Source organism: Fukomys damarensis, unplaced genomic scaffold (assembly GCF_012274545.1).
Source record: "Fukomys damarensis isolate Sample0158 unplaced genomic scaffold, DMR_v1.0_HiC HiC_scaffold_16, whole genome shotgun sequence".
Classification (NCBI taxonomy): Eukaryota; Metazoa; Chordata; class Mammalia; order Rodentia; family Bathyergidae; genus Fukomys; species Fukomys damarensis.
In genome coordinates, this window is record NW_022900928.1 from 102,003,088 (window position 1) to 102,022,341 (window position 19,254).

General features: G+C 39.3%; 1 protein-coding gene and 1 pseudogene across 2 annotated transcripts in view; both read right to left on the reverse strand.

The window, feature by feature from the left end:
• Positions 1 to 2,415: 2,415 nt before the first annotated feature.
• The window catches only part of LOC104856648 (ATP-dependent translocase ABCB1), a 73,825-nt gene continuing 56,986 nt past the window's right edge, over positions 2,416 to 19,254 (reverse strand). Inside the window, exons 21-27 of one of the 2 annotated variants that reach the window (XM_010616145.3) lie at positions 18,983 to 19,083; positions 17,533 to 17,673; positions 12,747 to 12,903; positions 11,744 to 11,941; positions 6,778 to 6,984; positions 4,274 to 4,420; positions 2,416 to 3,125 (exon numbers count right to left, since the gene is read on the reverse strand). In XM_010616145.3, the coding sequence (XP_010614447.1) occupies positions 2,922 to 3,125; positions 4,274 to 4,420; positions 6,778 to 6,984; positions 11,744 to 11,941; positions 12,747 to 12,903; positions 17,533 to 17,673; positions 18,983 to 19,083 (1,155 nt within the window). In that variant the 3' untranslated portion in view covers positions 2,416 to 2,921. The remainder of the gene's footprint in view (positions 3,126 to 4,273; positions 4,421 to 6,777; positions 6,985 to 11,743; positions 11,942 to 12,746; positions 12,904 to 17,532; positions 17,674 to 18,982; positions 19,084 to 19,254) is intronic. The other variant, XM_010616144.3, reaches the window with a different exon arrangement.
• LOC104856678 lies at positions 14,042 to 16,862 on the reverse strand (annotated as a pseudogene).

The window sequence follows — 19,254 nt, forward strand, 5'->3', positions numbered from 1 at the left end:
ATCATTCTCTCCCCCCATCTCTCTATCTATATCTTTCTCTCCCCCCTCCCCCTTTCTTCCTCCCCCTGTCCTTCTACCTAATCTTGTGATATATTTAAGGACCTGTTTTCAAGTTCCGATAGTCTGTATTTCATCTAGTCTGTTCTTGAGGCTTTAACGCTGTCTTCAACTGGAACTCTTCATTTCCAATATTTGATTATTTTTCAAGGTCTCTATTTCTTTGCTAATTTAATTCATGTGATGAAGACTTTTCCTAATTTAACTTTATTATCTGTGATATTTTAAATATTTCTTTATAGTAACTTTTCTGAATTCCTTCTGCGTCATTTCATCCAACTCCTCCATAGAGGTCTGATGCTGGAGTTACTGTATTGTTTTGAAGGCATGCCCAGCAGCCTTTTCTAAAGATTTGTGCATCTGTCCTATCAGTTGTCTCCACTATTTTTACATACAATCTTTTGTAGTAAATGACTTTCTTTTGAATATGTGTCAGTGTGGCTTGTTGAAAGTTCTGTTGGTTTTGGTTTCGCAGAGACACCCTAGTAAAACACCACTATAGGTTTCACAGAGTATGTGTGGTGGTTGGGTCAGAGAGCCCTTCTGTCTCTAGAGGGGGTTTCCTCTAGTTTCCAGGCAGGTGTGATATGCACAGCAGTAGGCATAAGTTGCTCACTGTATGACTACTCCAGAAATGGAAGTGGTGGTGGTGGAAACATAGCACACAGTGAATTCTTTTTCTGCAGCAGTATCAATACATCTTTGGGTACAACAGCATCTCAGGTGACTAAAGATGAATGTAGTGGCAGGACATGTGACCACACATTCTGGCCTAGCAGAGAGGTTTGGCTGTAATTATGGTGGTGGCATGGGTTGATTGCACACCTTCTGTCAATTAGGGTGAAGCTCAGCAGACTGTGGCTTGAGAAGATTACAGTGGTAGTTTAAGTAGTAGATGAGCCAAAAGTATCCATGTAGTTTTAGCTGATTAGGGTGGCCTGAACAGCAGTGTAGCTTTGCTCCTAGTGCTTTTCCTACAATTCAGCAGCCTGTGGCCTGGATTAGAAGGTAAAAGAATGAAAATTTCTTCTCGGGAGCAAAGTGACAGTACAAATTCCATGAAGCTCCTCAAACTGGGCTCCAAGCCTGTGCTTCTGGCCACTAGGGTTGCCACTGTCCACAGGGAAGTTACCAGTGTCCACAATAACAGGACCTGCTGGGACTATGGTTCACCCTTTACCCTACAGTAGTCACCTCCAAGCATCAGAAACAGGACCATAGTTGTCTATGTGCTTTATTCCCCTCTCTGTCACCATACCTGGTCACTCTGTCTTACAGGGTCCTCGTCTCTCCTTTGCTGTGCTACAAAGTGCTGCTCATCTCAAAACTCAGCTACTTATTTGTTATTCTCATTTTTGGTGGATGAGGAAGCTAGTACACTGAAACCTTGGATTTTGAGTAACATTTTTTGCAAGTGTTCCTCAAGACAAGCAAACATTTCCAAATTTTAACTTAATAAATGAGCAATGCCTTGCAATATGAATAGTATGGGATGTCGAGAATAACATGATCACAACTGAGCTAATGGTTCTCTCTTGCTGTCACTGTGGGGTTGTGGGTGATCATCTCCCAACAGCAAGAGATTATGGAGGAGATCTCACACGTACAGCAGGGAATAAAAGTGACGTTCTCCTCATTTCAAATGAGATGGAAATTCGTATCAGTGATGAAGTCAACTAAAGAGGACTGTCACACAAGAGATAATTCCTACTCATCATCCAGTTACAAGACCAAAGTATTTTGTTTTTAGCCTGCATTTCTTGTTACTGACATTCTGCTTTTTACTCATCAGTTGGGATTATTTGATCATATTCTTCACATATTTTTTCTTAGAGATGACTTTTTTCTTTTTAAAAGCTCTAAATGATATTAAGCATATCAGTTGCTTACAATAAATACAGAAAATAATGGCTCATAATTTCAATCTTATATACTGCTTTTGGGCTAAGTTTCAAACTTTTGAAGTAAGAATACCAGTTTTTGTGATTTTTCTTTATTTCAGGTTTTCATCCTGCTGTAAACTCAAAACACATTTTAAACATATGCAAATCAGAAGTATCAGCCTTAGAAGTGACCAGTTGCTGGGAAGAATGATTAATTATCAAGAGAGAAAAGAGTAGTTATTAAAATCCTTGAAGAGCCCTTTATAAGAGCAATAAAAATATTTAAGAATCATTTGAGGAATATATACTTCATAATATAACTTGCTCTATCACCCAAATCCTGTATTACTCTGTGTGATAGGTATGAAAACCAACATAATAATGAAATTAAAGAATATTTAGGATAAAGTCCTACAAGGTAGAAGCCAGATGATTCTATATGACCCAACATGAAAACATATGTCTAATAAGATTTATTTAAACTTTTTAGGCCATGCTACCAAAATGGGTTTTTAATGAACTGAGTTTTTAAAAGCCAAAATCATCTACAAAGTTCCGATTGAAAGAATATAATTCACATCCATTTTGGAAATGATCACTCCAATGATAGAAAGGTTAGTTTATTTCAGACAAATTATGCAAACATTTCAGTATTTGTGCTACTCATCTAATCTTTTAGCAAGGCAGTCAGCTACCAAATATCAAAGTACAAACAGAACCACATACTTTATTAAAACATTATTGGAAATCCTCTCATGAATCCTATAATGCAATTAAAACCATTATCTACCCCCCCTTGGGTGATGATTCTATTTCTGATGCTTATGAAATCTCTGAACATCATAAACTTGATGAGATAATAATTACTTGTGGCAGGAAAAAGATAACTACATAGTACAGTAAGTGCATGTTTTTCAGTTTAAATGTCACACTTAAACACAAATATTAAGAAATATTTAACTTCCATATGGTTACAGTTCACTAGGACTTTGTTCCAGCCTGGACACTGACCATCGAAAAATAGATGCCTTTCTGTGCCAGCAGCTGTTGGTGAGTGCCGTGCTCCTTGACCTTGCCATTCTGAATCACCACAATTACATCTGCATTCTGGATGGTGGACAGGCGGTGAGCAATCACAATGCAGGTGCGGCCTTCTCTGGCTTTGTCCAAGGCCTCCTGGACAACCTGTTCCATAATCACAGTAATAAATCAATACTCATAATGATAGTCCTCTCCCTTTAATTCCTTCTCCATAAGAAATCTTAAAGTTTCTAGGAAATCAATATGGAGATACCTCAAAGAACTAGGATTAGAGGTTCCATTTGACCCAGACATCCCTCTGCTGGGTATCTTTCCAAAAGAATTAAAAGAATCGCCCCACAAAGAATGGCTACAATCAAGATATCAAACAATAACAAATGTTGGCAGGGTTGTGGTGCAAAAGGAACCCTTCTCCATTGTTGGTGTGAGTGCAACCTGGTGCAACCACTGTGGAAATCAATATGGAGATACCTCAAAGAGCTGGGACTAGAGGTTCCATTTGAGCCAGGCATCCCTCTGCTGGGTATCTTTCCAAAAGAATTAAAAGAATCATATCACAGTGATGTATGTGCACCCATATTTATAGCGGCACAGTTTGCAATAGCTAAAACTTGGAAATAGCCCACTTGCCCATCCGTTGGAAACTGGATAAAGAAGATGTGGTTTTTATAAAAAATGGAATACTACTCAGCCATAAAGAATGAGAAATTAGATTCATTCATAGGAAAATGGATGCATATTGAGGATATACTCCTCAGTGAAATAAATAAGTCACACATGTGTAAATACCAAATAGCAGGAAATTAGGGAGCCTAAGCAGAGGCCAAACACTGCCTCCTTCAATGTTAGCATTTTTCACATAGAAAACATCTCATAAGTAGCCTGTCTTTCAAACAGGTGAATTTTAGCATGTTCTCAAGCAGAAAATCGCCATACTCTTTGATTTAAAAATACAGGCTGGTTTTACCCTTCTCTTCAACTTTACTTTTCTGTGGGGCTGCTGGGGAGCTACTGCTAACAGGGCACTATTTGTGCAGCCTCCTGTGTGCAGCCTCTTAGGTGAAGACAGCGTGACGACAAGCTGACTTACAGAGCGCAAAGATTAATTTCTCTTGTATCATCTGAGCTTTCCTAAATAACAGCTGGAGAAGCTTTAAATTCCACTAAGATCTGAGATAAGCAACACAACCTAACTGGCTAAATTGGGTTCTCTACTGTAGCAAGAAAAACACAAGTGTAAACCTTTGAAGCACAACTGATTCAAGTATGAACAAACCAATTTAAATCCTTACCTTTTCACTTTCTGTATCCAAAGCTGATGTTGCTTCATCCAAGAGCAAAATATGAGGCTGTCTGACAAGGGCACGAGCTATGGCGATGCGCTGTTTCTGGCCACCTGAGAGCTGAGTTCCTTTGTCTCCCACTCTGGTGTTGTATTTCTGCAAATAGGATTTTGCTAGTTTGAAAGTAGAACTGAAAATAAGGGTTGAAGCCACAGTTTGATCACAGAGAACAGGACACTTTTCTGAAAATATCCTTAGAAAAAATTTGGTATCTTATCAAACTATTTCTAACATTTAAATTATTTTCAAGGATGCTAAGAAATTCCACTTTGATATTAAACTTTGAAAACTGAAGTATTGTTTAAATGTTTTTTTACTTTTTAGAGTTCTTTCAAAATTTTTCATATAAGGATTCCCACAGCAGATAATTATCACTAACTGTTCGATTCAAAGATAGGAACAGAAGCTAAAAGGTTTGTGGATGGAAACAGAAGTGGGACATGACAGCACGTCTATCCTACAACTCATTACTATCATCATTTGTGGCCCTTGTCAGGTTGACATGATGGTCAAATGTGGACTATGATTTTTACACTCAGGATTTGCCTATAAAATTCACATTTTACATAGAATTGCCTCTTTTGATTTATGATACCCACCACCTCTAGTCTGGTGTTCAGAACAAGACTTCCCATTTGAAGACAGAGTGAGAAGACCCCGGGTGAGGTTTTGCCAGACTTGGGACTTGCTCCACCCATGACCCGTGGCTGCCTCAGAAACCAAGTGCACTGTAGCTGTCTCCTGTGAGTGCAGGTGTGGCCCTGTTGCACTGATGCAGCATCCATCCTGGTGAGGCAGAGGATAGCGGTTGTGTAACCCAGTATGAAGAAGAAAACTAATCAGCCTGTTCAGGGTTAGGGGAATCCTAGTACTGATCACTCAGGAGAAGAAGAGGATCTTCAGGAGGATAACATGACTCAGGGTACAGGCTCTGCACACTGAGGAAAGGACTCACTATAGCTGTGGTCTATGTGACATAGACTAAGAGTCCTCACTAAAGGTGGAGGTCCTTGTGGTAGTCAAATACTTGAGGGAAGGGCTATATTTGAAGACTATATAGGCTTACTCTCTGTGTTTGTGGTTTAGAGCCCTCATCAGTATCACTTGGGGTATTAAATCACAGGCTGTCAAATCCTGCCAGAATTTCTTGGTCAGTATAGGTAGGCTGGGTGCTGAAAATCTCCATACGTAACAAGTGACCAGGTGATGCTGACCCATGTCCACAATTAGAAAGCTTCTGAATTCTCATTAGTAAAGGAGATTCATTTTACCTGTTCAACACTTAAGCATCCATAAGAGTACTTATCCACAGTTGCACTAGACTGTAAAGGAGAGGTGGGAAAAGTCCCTCCTCTCTGGGCCCTATGTTAGGAGTTAGCAGTACCTGAAGTATAGCCTACAGCAAAGGGGAATCTTGAAAAGAGTTCAACACCTAGTGTTGCCACCTTACCCCATGAGGAGATTCATTCTTCATTGGTTTGAGGGCACTGAGTTTTAATTTTTAGAGATAATTTCTTATAATAAAGTACATAATTTATTATGGTGGGAAGGGAGAACATTAGATAGGTCAAGATGCATTGCAAAACCAAGGACCTAACAGGACCTAAGAGATTGAGTGACAGGTTCCATCTATCTGTCTTCTAGAAGAATTCATAAAGTATCCATAGGTAATAGCCTACAAAAGATCTTAGCAATGAGTGAAGCTTGGGGACCGTGAAATGTAGAATGATTAGAGCTTACATGATGCCATGCAGATCTTAATGGCTCACCTCTATATAAAAAGAGCCTTCCTTCTGCCATGAGTCCAGGTTTCTTGCTTGGCTATAATGCACAACTTGAAGGGTGGAGAAGAGCAGGAAGGAGACAGAGAAGTTCAAGAGGGAAACAGACACATGGTCCTGCCTGCTTCCCTGGTAGAAACAGAAGCAGGATGGCCACAGGCACAGGCCCAGAGGTCACCCACAGGCCCTGTACTTGAACTTGTAGGGAGAGTCCTCCAGGAACCAACTTAACCCTCTGGCTGGAGCAGATGAAGCCTCAAGCTTACAAGCAAGAGGCTTGTTCCAGGCATCCTCCTCCTCCTAACCTAAATCAAACACTTTCTCTCCTTTGTTGCAAGAAGAGCTGTATAACCAGGAAAAAAAAAAACTGCTAACCAGGATAGGAAGTGTGACCAGATGTTGCATACAGGTGGGGGTATGTTCTGGTCTTTGTATTCTCTTCGCTTTTGGGAAATCACTCATTTAGAAATCAAATGATGAGTCTGTGGATGCATCTCAATGGCAGAATGTTTTTTTTTTTGCTATGTGCTGGGGCCTAGGTTTGATTAATAGCAAAACAGCAACACACACACACACACACACACACACACACACACACACACACACACATCAAAGGGCAGGTAAGGCAGGCTGGGAAATGCTCCTAGGATCTTATTTTGGAGATGAACTTACATTAGGCAGTGACTCAATGAACTGGTGTATGTTGGCCTCCTTGGCTGCCCTCACAATCTCTTCCTCTGTCACAGTTCTGCTGTTGTCTCCATAGGCGATGTTCTCCCTGATACTACAGTCAAACAGCATGGGCTCCTGGGACACGATGCCCAGGTGTGCTCGCAGCCACTCCACATTCAGCAGTTTTATTTCTTTGTCATCCACAAGCTGAAAACAAGAGTCCACAGATCAACAGCAAGATCAGCATACTTTAAGTTGAGCAAATTTGACATCATTGCTTCATACTTTAATAAAAGTGTCGAGGTGTTGTGAAGTTAAGGAAAATTTTTATTTTAGTTTGGATTGTCAAAGTCAATCCAAACAAGTAATAAATGTATACTCTGAGGGAATGCCGTGTTTCTGAAATTTCACTCTTGGATGCATTAAAGTAGCAGGTGGAATTAAGGCAGCTAATCAGCAGATCTTAAAATAAAATGATTACCCTGGTCAGCCTAAAACAATTAGAATGGACTTTAGTTGCAAAAGTGCCAGGCAGGGCACTCAGCAATCAATGTATGCAATACAATAAAACTTGGTCAGCTACTTCTGGCTCTGAAGGCAGAGGAAGAGGCAAGGAACTAGAAAAGATAGGACAGTGAATTGTCCCTGATGGTCCTCTGGAGGAAGTGAACGCTGCTGTGACCTTGATCTTAGCCTAGAGAGACTTGTTCAGACTTCTGACCTCCACAACTGTATGAGTCAATGTGTGTTATTTGAAGCCAAATGTGATAATCAATGATGAGGCCACGGGAAACTAATACACTACCTCATTCTTCAGGGTTGTACTGTGACACCCTGTTCTTATATCTCAGTTTTTCATACACAGTGGAAATAAAGCACTATGACCACATAATAGATTTGTAAGGCACATATCTGTTAAGGTTGAGGAGCCAGACACAGTGGCTAAATGGATAGCAGTGAGTGTGATAGGGAAGATTGTGTAGATCTGGCTGATCTTGGGAAAGAGAATTAATTTCTCTTACTTCTTGTGCATGTAAAATGAGAATATAACAGTTCCTCAGCTCACAGAACTGAGAATTAAATGCAATCGCATATGGAGCCCAGGTATCTCAGCACTGGAAAATAGCTGTGTGTTATGCAGCTGTAACTACAGAAAAAGGACAGATAGGCATTTGTATCAAAAGGCAAGTGGCATCTTCAGTACTCAACAAAGGAAGTCTCCCTGATTGTCCTGGAGCAGCCTGGGAAGAGCCCATTACAGCCTTGCTTATGCTGAACCTTAACTCTAATGTGATCTATCTCCTCCGTACATCAATTTACAGAGAGTTTTCCAGCATTCACATGTCAGAGCTCTTCATGACCTGTGAGGATAATGCCAGTAACTCAGCTCTGAGTGCATCTCAGTGGTGCTGAGTATAGTGGGAAAACAGTGTGCTGGCATTCCTTCTTTAACCACCTCCCGTTTAATGACTTCAGACTTATGGCCCATCTTTTCTCTTTTTTTTGTAGTTTTGTACATCTTGTTGATAGATCCTCAATGTCTTTTTTATATGCACCTGTTTACACAGGACTGTAATTTTTGCTGACTGTACTGTATAGTACCAGACTGTAGTTTTGCAAACAAAAGCAGTCATCGAGTTGGTTTCCTGACCAGTTCTTTGTTCTGAATATTCTAATGTATAAATTATATACAATTCCTTATTTAGTGACAGTTGATTTAACAACATAGTTGTATGAATAGGACTCAGCTGTTACATGAGGAAGGTCTGTAGTGAGACGTTCACATACACTCTCTGTACTGTGTGCTTCTCTGGGCTCTCTGGGAGACACCTAGTCAGAGGGAAGGCTGATCTTTGCAGGAAGAACATAGCTTCTCCTTTTGAAGCTGACAGTGCATGGATGGAAAGCACAGTCATGACCTCGTTGGTTCCAAACCCTGTTGTCACAGAGACTATTCTGAGCATTTATGTTCTGGGATTCTAATGGTGTTATGAGTGAAGATGCAAAATACAGGGTGGAGACAGGCAATAAAAATAAAATAATGTGGCTAAACAGCAAATCTTTTTTTTTTTTTTCTTGGTACTGGGGCCCTTGTGCTTGCAAAGCATGTGGCGGAACCACTAAGCTAAATCCTCGGCACTAAACAGCAAATCTTGTTAGAAGGAACACTATGCTTCAGAAATGGAACTCTGAGGAAAGGAGACGTTCTAGATTTATACCTGTGGGGAAAAAACACATACTGCTTCATGTAGGCAATCACAGGCAACTCTGAATGATCACAGTAAATTTTGATGAATTTCTTCATTACACTGTATCCAATAATACCTCAGGCCTCCTTACCTGTGCACAGTACAATAGCATTTACAACTACTAAAAATCTGTGAGTACTGAAGAGTCCTTTCTTTAAGGAAAGCATAGTTAGAAGCTCACAATGTAAAATGGATCAAAGAGCAGTTGCTTTGGCTGAAGCTTGGCAGTGGACTGATGGAAGATCAAGGAATTCTGAGGAATCTGTGAAAACTGCCTAAAAGGTCCTGACCTAACTAAAAACATAACATATGAAAATACATATTGATAAAGCATAATGTGAGGCTAAATTAAAATTACTAGCTGTTGCTATTATAAATCATTAAGTACTGCTTGCTCTTATCAGCAAAATTATCCAAATGTTAAATATACAGTATTCCATGTATACATATTCTGAAATAATAAACTTAAAAATCAAGCAGTGATAGTGTTGCAGATTCTACAGTAAGCCTTGTGCATTCTCATTTGGTCTTTACAACAAATTTTAAGAGGTAGCTGTGATTTTCATTCTCATTTATAATCAAAGACATGCAAAAGTTAAGTCATTTACACAAAGTTACACTATAACTCGAAGGAATGAGGCTTGGATCTAAATATTATAGGTTTGAATTTAAACACTGAATTTGGTAAAAAATGTGTCTCAAAGTTGAATTTTCCATCACTTTAAAAGGGAATGAAAGTCAATATATCAATATCGCCCTGCACCCACTGGCTCATAAGGAGATGATTACAAGGGGCTTCAAACTGTATCCTAAAGAGGATGGAGATGTCTGACAGTGGGGCATGGAACAAACTGGAGAGGTAAAAATGACATGGTCAGGAGAAGACTCCACCTAATGAAGGTTAAACCTTAAGGACATCACTACATGTATGTTCTGGGTGTCAGGGAGGCCGAGCTGTAGCCAGAAAGCTATTCCTTTTATGCATTATGTAAAATTGCCTTAAAAGCAAAGGAGACATATTCTTTTAAAATTTTTATCATTTCCCTTCAGTACTTTTAAAGGCTCCACATACTAGACAATAATTTTATGGTAACATAAATAGTAACTTCTCAAGAGACAAAAATTCTTGTCTATAATTGATGTTCTTTATCTTATATATGACTCTTTTGGTATAAAAACAACAACAAAAATCAAATGAATGGCCAATTCAGTTGTAATTTTTGTTTTGTCTTGTCTATGTATGTATGCATTTTTGGGGTTTTTGTTTGTTTGTTTGTTTGTTTTGTTTGAGATAGGCTCTCACTAAGTAGTTCAGGCTAGTCTTGGACTCACTATGTAGCCCAGGCTGGCCTCACACTTGTAATGATCCTCCTTTGTGAGTGCTGGGATTGCAGGCATGTGCCACCAGGCCCAGCTTCCATTGTAAATTTTAAAACCAAATGATTACCTTATCACACTTGAGCATTCTGGACACAGACCCATCATGTGAGAGCGCTCTGAACTCTAGTCAGGTGAAGCCCAAGAATAGTTCCTCCTGTCACCTAGTTCAGGATTCCTGGGCTTGTCCTGCTCTACTGGTTACTCTAGGAAAATGTGCTCATCTAGAAAGACTCTCTATCCTCCAGCATCTCTTCAGAGCACTCCTCGTTATTAAACAGAAGCAGGATGACAGCCTTCCAAATGGAGATAAAATAAGTTAACAAACATTTGTTAAGCATTTTCTATCAGCATCTTCATAGGTATTTAACTTCCAGTATCTCAGTAACTCCATGTAAATGAGTTCAATTCTCTAGATGCCTCATATTTTTACTCAAATAAGGAACTATGTCTTCCTAATTCATTTTTAAATTTTTATTTTTTGTCGGCCTTATGTGTAGTCAGTAAATGCACAAAACACATATTAATTCTTTTTTCATCCCCTGCCCCTCCATTTCTTGTTCCTCTTCCTGTTTGCAAGGGATCTAACTCCCTACTTCCTTTTATTTATTTTTTATTTTCCTCTCTATTTATATTTTGGGTTTCTCATATAAGAAGGACCATTTGATATTTAAACTTATGTGCTTGATTTATTTCATCTGGCATTATGGTCTCAAGGTGCATCTAATTCATTTTAGGTACCTGGGACAACTAAGTTCTTTGTTCAAAGACAGGAAATAAATGCTATTTGATAAAGGTAAGAAAATGAAAAATGCAAAGCTTTCTGTATGTTCATTTGACTTAAAGGAAAAAGTTGTTCTACTACACATTAAAATATCAAACCAGTGCACAGCATAGTGCAAAATTTAATACAATGTAGTTAAACACAATACTTAAATACTAATCTCTTCATAGCATCTGTTCTTGCTGACCATTTTCTCTTTCTTGATATCCAACCTATCCTTGCCTTTCATTTCATTTGTCTACACTGGTACCTCTTGTCTTTCTGGCTATTTCATTTTTTTGTTGACTCTTTAACGTCAGATGATACTTAACCACAGCAGGAGAGACTTATGGTAAGAAGGAGCTTGCAAAGGAAGGTAGAGAGGCAGCCTGTGGATGAGGCTGAAGACCACAGCTGGGACATGTGACACAGCTGGATGACAAAACTAGGCTGTCAGACTTTAAGGGAGGCTATTCCTTAAAAGATGGAAAAGCCATGGCTGGTTGTAGTGAATGAAATGCACCCAGGCCTTTGGACAATGAAGCCTGAGATGAGCTGCGTGTGAGAGTGTGCTTACCACTTTTCCAGCCATTGTGTCATAGAACCGCTCGAGGAGCTGGACCACGGTGCTCTTCCCACAGCCACTGCTGCCCACCAACGCCAGAGTCTGGCCCTTCTTCACCTGCAGGCTCAGCCCCTGAAGCACTGGGATGTCCGGTCGGGTGGGATAGTTGAACACAACATCACTAAAGGTCACATTTCCTTCCAGCGTATTCTAAAATGAAAATAATAACAGGTTTTGACTCTGCAATACTGAAACACAAGGTAGCATGAACTCCCTCTGCCACCAGGTGTCAGAAGGTAGTGAACTTCTGTTAGAGTTCAGTTTCATTTCCAACTGTTAGAATTTAGTAAATCAGATCTGAAACAGTCACTGATTTGTGACAGGGATTGTTCGTGTATTGCAGATACACACTTGTGATGAATCCAAATTGAGTAACCTAAGTATTAGAACACCTAAGTGATAGGATTTGTTTATAAAGTATGCAACATTCTGGCCCTGCAACTCTGTGCATAACTAGGGGATATTTATTTATTAAAATAAAACCATGCACTAGATACTGGGAAAATGACCGACTTAGTGAAAATTGTCTCAAGAAAAAAAAAAATGCTGGGGATGTAGCTCAGTGCAAAAGCCTCTTGTTTAACCTGGAGGAAGGAAGGAAGGGAGGGAGGGAGGGAGGGAGGGAGGGACGGAAGTACATATAACTGGGCATATTGTGTGGTTGTAATTCTGCCACTTAGGGAAGCTGACTCAGGAATAGCAAATTCAAGCCCAGCCTGAGCAAATGACCAGCATAGCAAGACTGGTCTGAAAATGAGAAATTTAAAAATAAAAGAGGAGGGTGGCTAGGGATATAGCTCAGTTAAAGGCCCTGGGTTCAAACCCCAGTACCAGACCCCACACACACACCCCCACATATTTAAATTTCTTCCTTAAACACTTTCATTCAGGAGTTTGATTATAAAGAACAGATTATAAAGTAGAAGAGATTATAAAGTAAAAGCATCAAACCCACCGGCTGCAGGCCTTCCGAGCTGTAACTGTCAATGGCAGGAACTTTTTCAATGATCATGATGATGTGGGAGGCTGACACTTTGGCTTTAGCATAGTCAGGGGCAAATGAACTGACCTGCCCAACTGCCATGGCACCAAAGACAATGGCTGAGAATACCCTAGAGAAAAGAAGACAAACATGTACACACAGTTTTGGCTGCACAGCTAGCAAGTGGACACTTCCTCAACCAGGGAGCATTGTCTGAGATCATTATAATACTGAAGTTAAAAAAATAAAACAAACACCTCCCTTATAAGTTCATGTCTGTGTGACATGCTGATTGCAAAACATTGCCCTTTCACCTCTTGGTAACACCCCTCACCCTTGTTGCCCTCCTATTTAAGAAATGGAGTTTGTCTTCCAACCTCTGTGCTTATGTTGGCTTGGTAACTACTGTGTTGCACAGGATGTGGTGGAAGTCACTGTTGCCTGTTCCAAACCTATGACTCAAGGGGCCTGAATGCATTGTTCTCTCTCATGCTCTTCGCTGTCCCACTCATCTCTGACTATGCTGTGGTTCAATGCAGACACACAAGAGAGCTGAGCTGAGATCCAGTATGCTGAGCCCTGATCAGCAGAACTGACCAGGAGATTTGTTGGCAAAACAAAAGTCAACCCGCTGTGTCACTGTGGCTCATGGTTATACAATACTGTGTGGCCATCCACAGTATGTACAATGAGTGTTGCTGGAATGTCATCAGAGTCTTAGAAAATCTGCGAATATGCAGTGAAGACAGCGCTCCTTGAGAACTCAGGTTATCATGCTGCTCTCCTTTGTGTTTGTAACCCGACATGAGAATCTATAGGGCCTGATTTTTTTTAATCAAAATATTTCATTTATTAAAATATAAAGTCTCTGGTGAAACCTAGAATCCTTACCCCAAACATTTTAAACAAGGACTCACAAAGCCCACTTCACACTGTAAATTGAACGGCAATGGGAAAATAAAAAAGTTTCATTCTTTTCCAGTCTTATGTAATCTAACATAAACTCCAGTTTACTTAGATCTAACGCAGCAACAGCCTTTGTTGTATCCACATTTCAAAACAGAACATTTTCAGGACACACAGAACATCACTCTTTTTTCTTCTCCATCACTTCTATGTTTTGAGGTGGTTGTTTTGTTTTTTTAAAAAAGATAACAAAAAACTTCAAAATTAACCTTTTCTTAGGATTTAAGGCATAACATGAAATTTATGCATCATTCTAAAGCTTAATTTTGAAATGAACTAGTTTAGTGCTATCAAACCCTGTTTGTGTTTACATTATTCAAATTATATAGTATTTTATTTGTTTCTTGCTGTAAGTTGTAATTCTATTCATGGATTGTGCGATTTCTATGCAATCAGTCTTTGCCTGATGTCAGTTATTAACAGTGCAATGAAGAATTCATATATTGGCCTCTCAGTTTCTCACCTGTAATATCAGTCAATACACACTGCTTAATTGTGTGGAACATCTAATCCATTTTTGTTGTCCAGCCACTATGATGTTCATCACTCATGTATTCCATGAAATATTCCAAAGCCTTTTGCTGTTTTACCTAAGGCTACAGTCTTTTGAATATATGCAATGTCATCAAAATATTGTAGTTCTGGCATTCCAGCACCAACCATTGTTGAGAAAAGATTTATAAAGATCTTGACATGCTGCTGAATAGCTAGATATGCCTTGTAACACATCTCCTGAAACTTTTCAAATTCTCTGGTCTTTGTACATTCTTGGGACCCTTTACTGATCATTATTAAGAAACCTGTGTCAAAACAAATGGCACACATTCTTGTTTATAACCAAATTTTTTTCTTCTTGTGATCCAAATAGTGTCCAAAATCTATTGTCCATCATCCTTCGCCATGATGTTACTATTGTGATAGTCTCAAATTCCCAAAATGATGGTACCCATGCAATATCCAGCACATGAGCACATAAAGAGGTCAATGGCTCCATCAAATATTTCTCCTTTGTTCTTGTCTTTGAGCCACTGATGCAGTGTGTGGCTATTGAAGAGTAGTACACCATTTAGGACCCCGTTTCATTGAATCTGCATGATAGTGTGAGAATTCCTCACCACCTCAGTTATTGCCATGTGGTCACTGATTGAGAGACAACCGTAAGGCAGTATCTGAAGATCAAGACCTTGATTTTGCCAGATATTTTCCATAATGCTAATAATTTGAAGCATTAGCATATCTTGGTGTAAATCATTCCCATTTTTACAGATGATCTCATTGTTATGAAGCAGTAATCCTAACATGATGTTTGTCCCCTTTCAACCACAATGGCCTTTTTGCAGAAGACATAACTGGACATTCTTTCAGCTTGAGATTTCCTACTTGATGAGCAGGGTATAGAGGAGCCAGAAAGCTCTGTATAGCATCCATGAAGTCTGGTCAACTCATTTGCTCAACTAAAAGCTTCAACTGTACCCTTTGTTTCTTACCCGTCTGCTGCTTGAGAATTGTCAGTTAAGTCAGTGAGCTTTTTCAGAGCTTCAACTTGCCTATCCAAGGGCTTCAGATACATCCCCCAGATACAGCAACAGGACTCCAAAAGCAGACTAAATCCTTGACTAACAGTTTTATTGTGCATCTCAGATTTTAAACGCCAAAAGAAAAAGTGTCCAGTTCTTTGATTTGTTAGTGCTTTCTTAAGTAAAAATCTCCCAAGCAGGTTATCCAATATTGTTCATAATTTAGGACCTGGAGTAACTGAATTAGGTACTGAGAAAGTTTGGCATCTGTCAAATATTTTTCTAAACATCAAAGAGCAAAACCTTGAACCATAGGATCTGTGTAATCACAGTCCAGAAGCTCCATTGCCTGCTCAGGTTTGATTTGAGGCCAATTTTTACTAAGCAGTACAACTGAGCTACTTCCTCTTTAGAATTCCATTTAATGGACAGAAGTAATTTAGGTAGAAATTCAGGGATAGTTACACAGTAGTGTCTGTGGCTCCACAGAAAATCTTTCTCTTGCTCAGTGATTTCAGATAGAGGGCCCAAAATTTCTCAGAGCTGTTCTTTGTTATTTTCTCTTAATTCATTATCTCTGGCTAGTCTGAAACTCAGTCCTGCATGTGAATAACTAAATTCTGCTTCTCAGGATATAGACCAATTTGCATGTTCTTCAATCACTGACATATCTGGAAACTTCACCACGCTGCTGAACCAATCAAACTCCAACTCTAGGCATGGAGTTTCTTTATTTGGATTTGGCCCAGTAATACCAATAGGGTTCAGCAAGTCTTCTAATCCATGAGGTACTGGTCAAATATTTAAAGCCATTTTTCTAGAAACTAGGGTGTCCCTTTAGCATCCTTTCAGCCTTTAACAGAACAAATGGAAAGGCAGAGTCCAGCAGCATGAGGAAGTTTAGGAATGTATATATCAAAATTCAGCCATTGGTTCTACCTAGGATATGAACAAGGTACTCCTTGCACGTTCATATTGTCACATAAGGGGTTCTCCTCCATGGCAAATGCCTGTTTGAACACAAATCTTATCAATGTCTCAAATACTTACATAAGTTGCACAAAAAATTTTATTCAGAGTACACTATTTATAACCCAAAGTGATTTTGTAGATGTTTCTCCATTCATATACGGTGTAGCCGTAGAGATGCCTCTTATACTGACTCAAGGAGTATTTTTCTAGGAAGTGTTCATCACATCCACATACTTTAAAAATATATTTGCCCTGATATTCTAAAATACAGAGTTTTAGTTGTTCAAAGGATAGCAACATACTTCAAGTTTTTTTTTCCTTATTGTTTCAGCAATTACTTGTTCTGGCATACAATCATGGTTGATTTTCAAAGTATACTTCTGCTTGTCATTATCTGAAGAAACTATTATCCAGATCACCACAATTATTTGTCCTTTATCTAATTTGTTGCATATGTACTTTGGCAGTTCTGGTGAAGATTCTACATTTGGAGGGTAGACACACATTGCTCTGCTATGAGGTGATCTGAGATCCCTGAGATCCACAACTCCTTTACAAACTTTCAGAATATTTCTTTGGAGGTCCTGTACTTCTGGGTCATTTTCCCCTTATCTCTGCCCTCCCTTCACCCTCTCCTCCCTTCCCTATTTGCAAAGACTTTATTTCCATATTTTCATTTTCTCATATTTTTTTTCTTTTCCCTTATTTCCTTTCCCCTACCCTTCCCAATTCCCCTACACCTTTAGTCCTTTCCTTCTTATTTCACATTTTCAATTATACCATTAGGATCTTATGTACTATTATAGTTTTTCACACCAGAGAAACTATTAGGTATTTACACATGTGTGACTTATTTATTTGTTTGTTATATTTTTATTTCTCCAGCACTTACTTTGCAACTGTTCTCTCAAGGGGAAAGCACCTTTATCATGGGATGGCCCAGGTTTGCAGAACACAGGACTTCATCTCTTCCTCCTAGCTGCCCACTTGGAAAACCCTTTACAAAGAGCCACCAGACTTGTTGTTCAGGGTTATGTTTCTTTCTTAATGTCAAGGCCTCTTGGAGACCTCTGAGTTGAGTCACCCACCCATTCACAAACTCAGAAAGGTCAGATATGTGTTAGTCAGCTCTAGAATACAAATGTTACTGATGAATAAGTGCTTCCATAGAAACACACAAGAAACCCAGAGGCAAAATGCTACTTTCTTAACCATCAAAATCTCTTCATGGGGCTTCATATGAACCACCTTCATCCCAGGCTTACTTTTTAAGAGTAAATTGTCAGTATTAACCCAATACTTACAATAAGACATTTTCATACACCATGAGCCCTTGTGCTATCAAGTAGGCACCAAATCGGAAACAAGCAGCATAGGAAAAAGCCATCATGGCCTGAGTGAAGGAAAATGTGATTCCAAAGATCTGTGCTTTCTTCAAAGAGTTTCTGCCAAAAAAAAAAAAAAGACATTTGAAAACTTACTCTGCTTTCATTTCTCAGTCCTTAAAATGTAAATTTTCATAGGTTGGCAGTAGGGTACAGAATTGTGATAGACAAAAATTGATTTTACTTCCAAAGAATAAATGTGATCCTCATTTTACTTCTAGTTGAACAAACTGAGTTGTGTCACTCATTTCCGACTCTTCCTGTGTTCATCTTTAATGAAGGATTAACTAGACCTCAATGTGTTGATGTAATGATAAACTAAACCTATGAATTCTATGCATAGCCTGTTATGAAGTAGCAAATGAAAGCCCCCCTCTCTTTTTTCAACAACTGGACATACAAGCAATGTATTATGCATTGTCAACACTCATTCCACACAGATCTACACAACACATGAAAACTGAGCAAAATGGAGGAACGGGGCCATGCTGAGTGACACAGTAGTAAGTTCCTGCCTTTACAGATCTAGGAGCAGAACTGTATAATTATCTATGAAGTGGAGGTACCTTATGAATACCATGTTATGGAAACAAAGAAAGAATTTAGTCTCTAGGGGAGTTAGGGAAGGTTTGTTTTTTTTTTAAATTGAGGAATATGCAACTCAGTGAAATGGTTGTATGGGTAGCAGCAGGCTGGTGAGTAGGCAGCCTTCTGGATCTCCTGCTTCCACCAAATCATCTCTTCCATCACCTTCATCTCTGACATGCAGCAGAATTTCAGATGGAAACTTCAGGAAAAAAAAAAAACCCTACTATCACTAGAACTTCTGAAGACCCATTGATGAAGTTACGCTCTAGTAAAATAGAGAGGAAACAGACTCAAGGGTTGGGCTTGCTCATGTTTATGCCACACATCAGAGTTCTCACCGGAGTGACTGTGTTGAAGGAAGGACACATGGTCTCTGCTGGGGGAGAAGTAAAGAAGATTATGAAGAGTGCACTCCGGCAACATCACCCACTCCACGTGTACTGACAGTTCAGTTTGCACGATACAAAATGGCTCACATCCCAAATGAGAGCAAATCCTAAGGTCGTTATCCACATGAACAACAGAGCCACTCTCCTGATCCTTTCCCCAACTGTTGGCCATGTTACCCAGTGTTCCACCATCTACCTTAGAGATGTGCCTGGCTTAGCTTGGGTCTCACGTCTTCTCTCTTGTGCAATTAATTCCTAGTCCTTTCCAGTTGGTTCCCTTCTAGTACTATCTTCACTAGTGCCCTACCTGCCTTGCAAAGTAATCCTTCCAAAAACAAATCCAATGATTGAAAACTCTTCACATTCTTCTTCCACTCTTCAATTGTTATTACCTGTATGGTACCTGCAAACTTTGTGCATACATATCTTCAAATTTCTGTTCCCGGGTCAAAGAAACAACAGTTCGGAAGTTTTCTATTGCTTCAGTAGCGATCTGTAACAGAGATCACCAGTCAGGAAGTGACTAGGGGAGCAATAAACTTGAATTCTGCAAAATAGGCTAACAAAATTCATTTTTCATTATATTATTTATTATTTGAGCATCTTCTCCACGGAAGAAGGCATTAAATAATTTACCAAATTAAGTTTTGTATTTGGAAGGAAT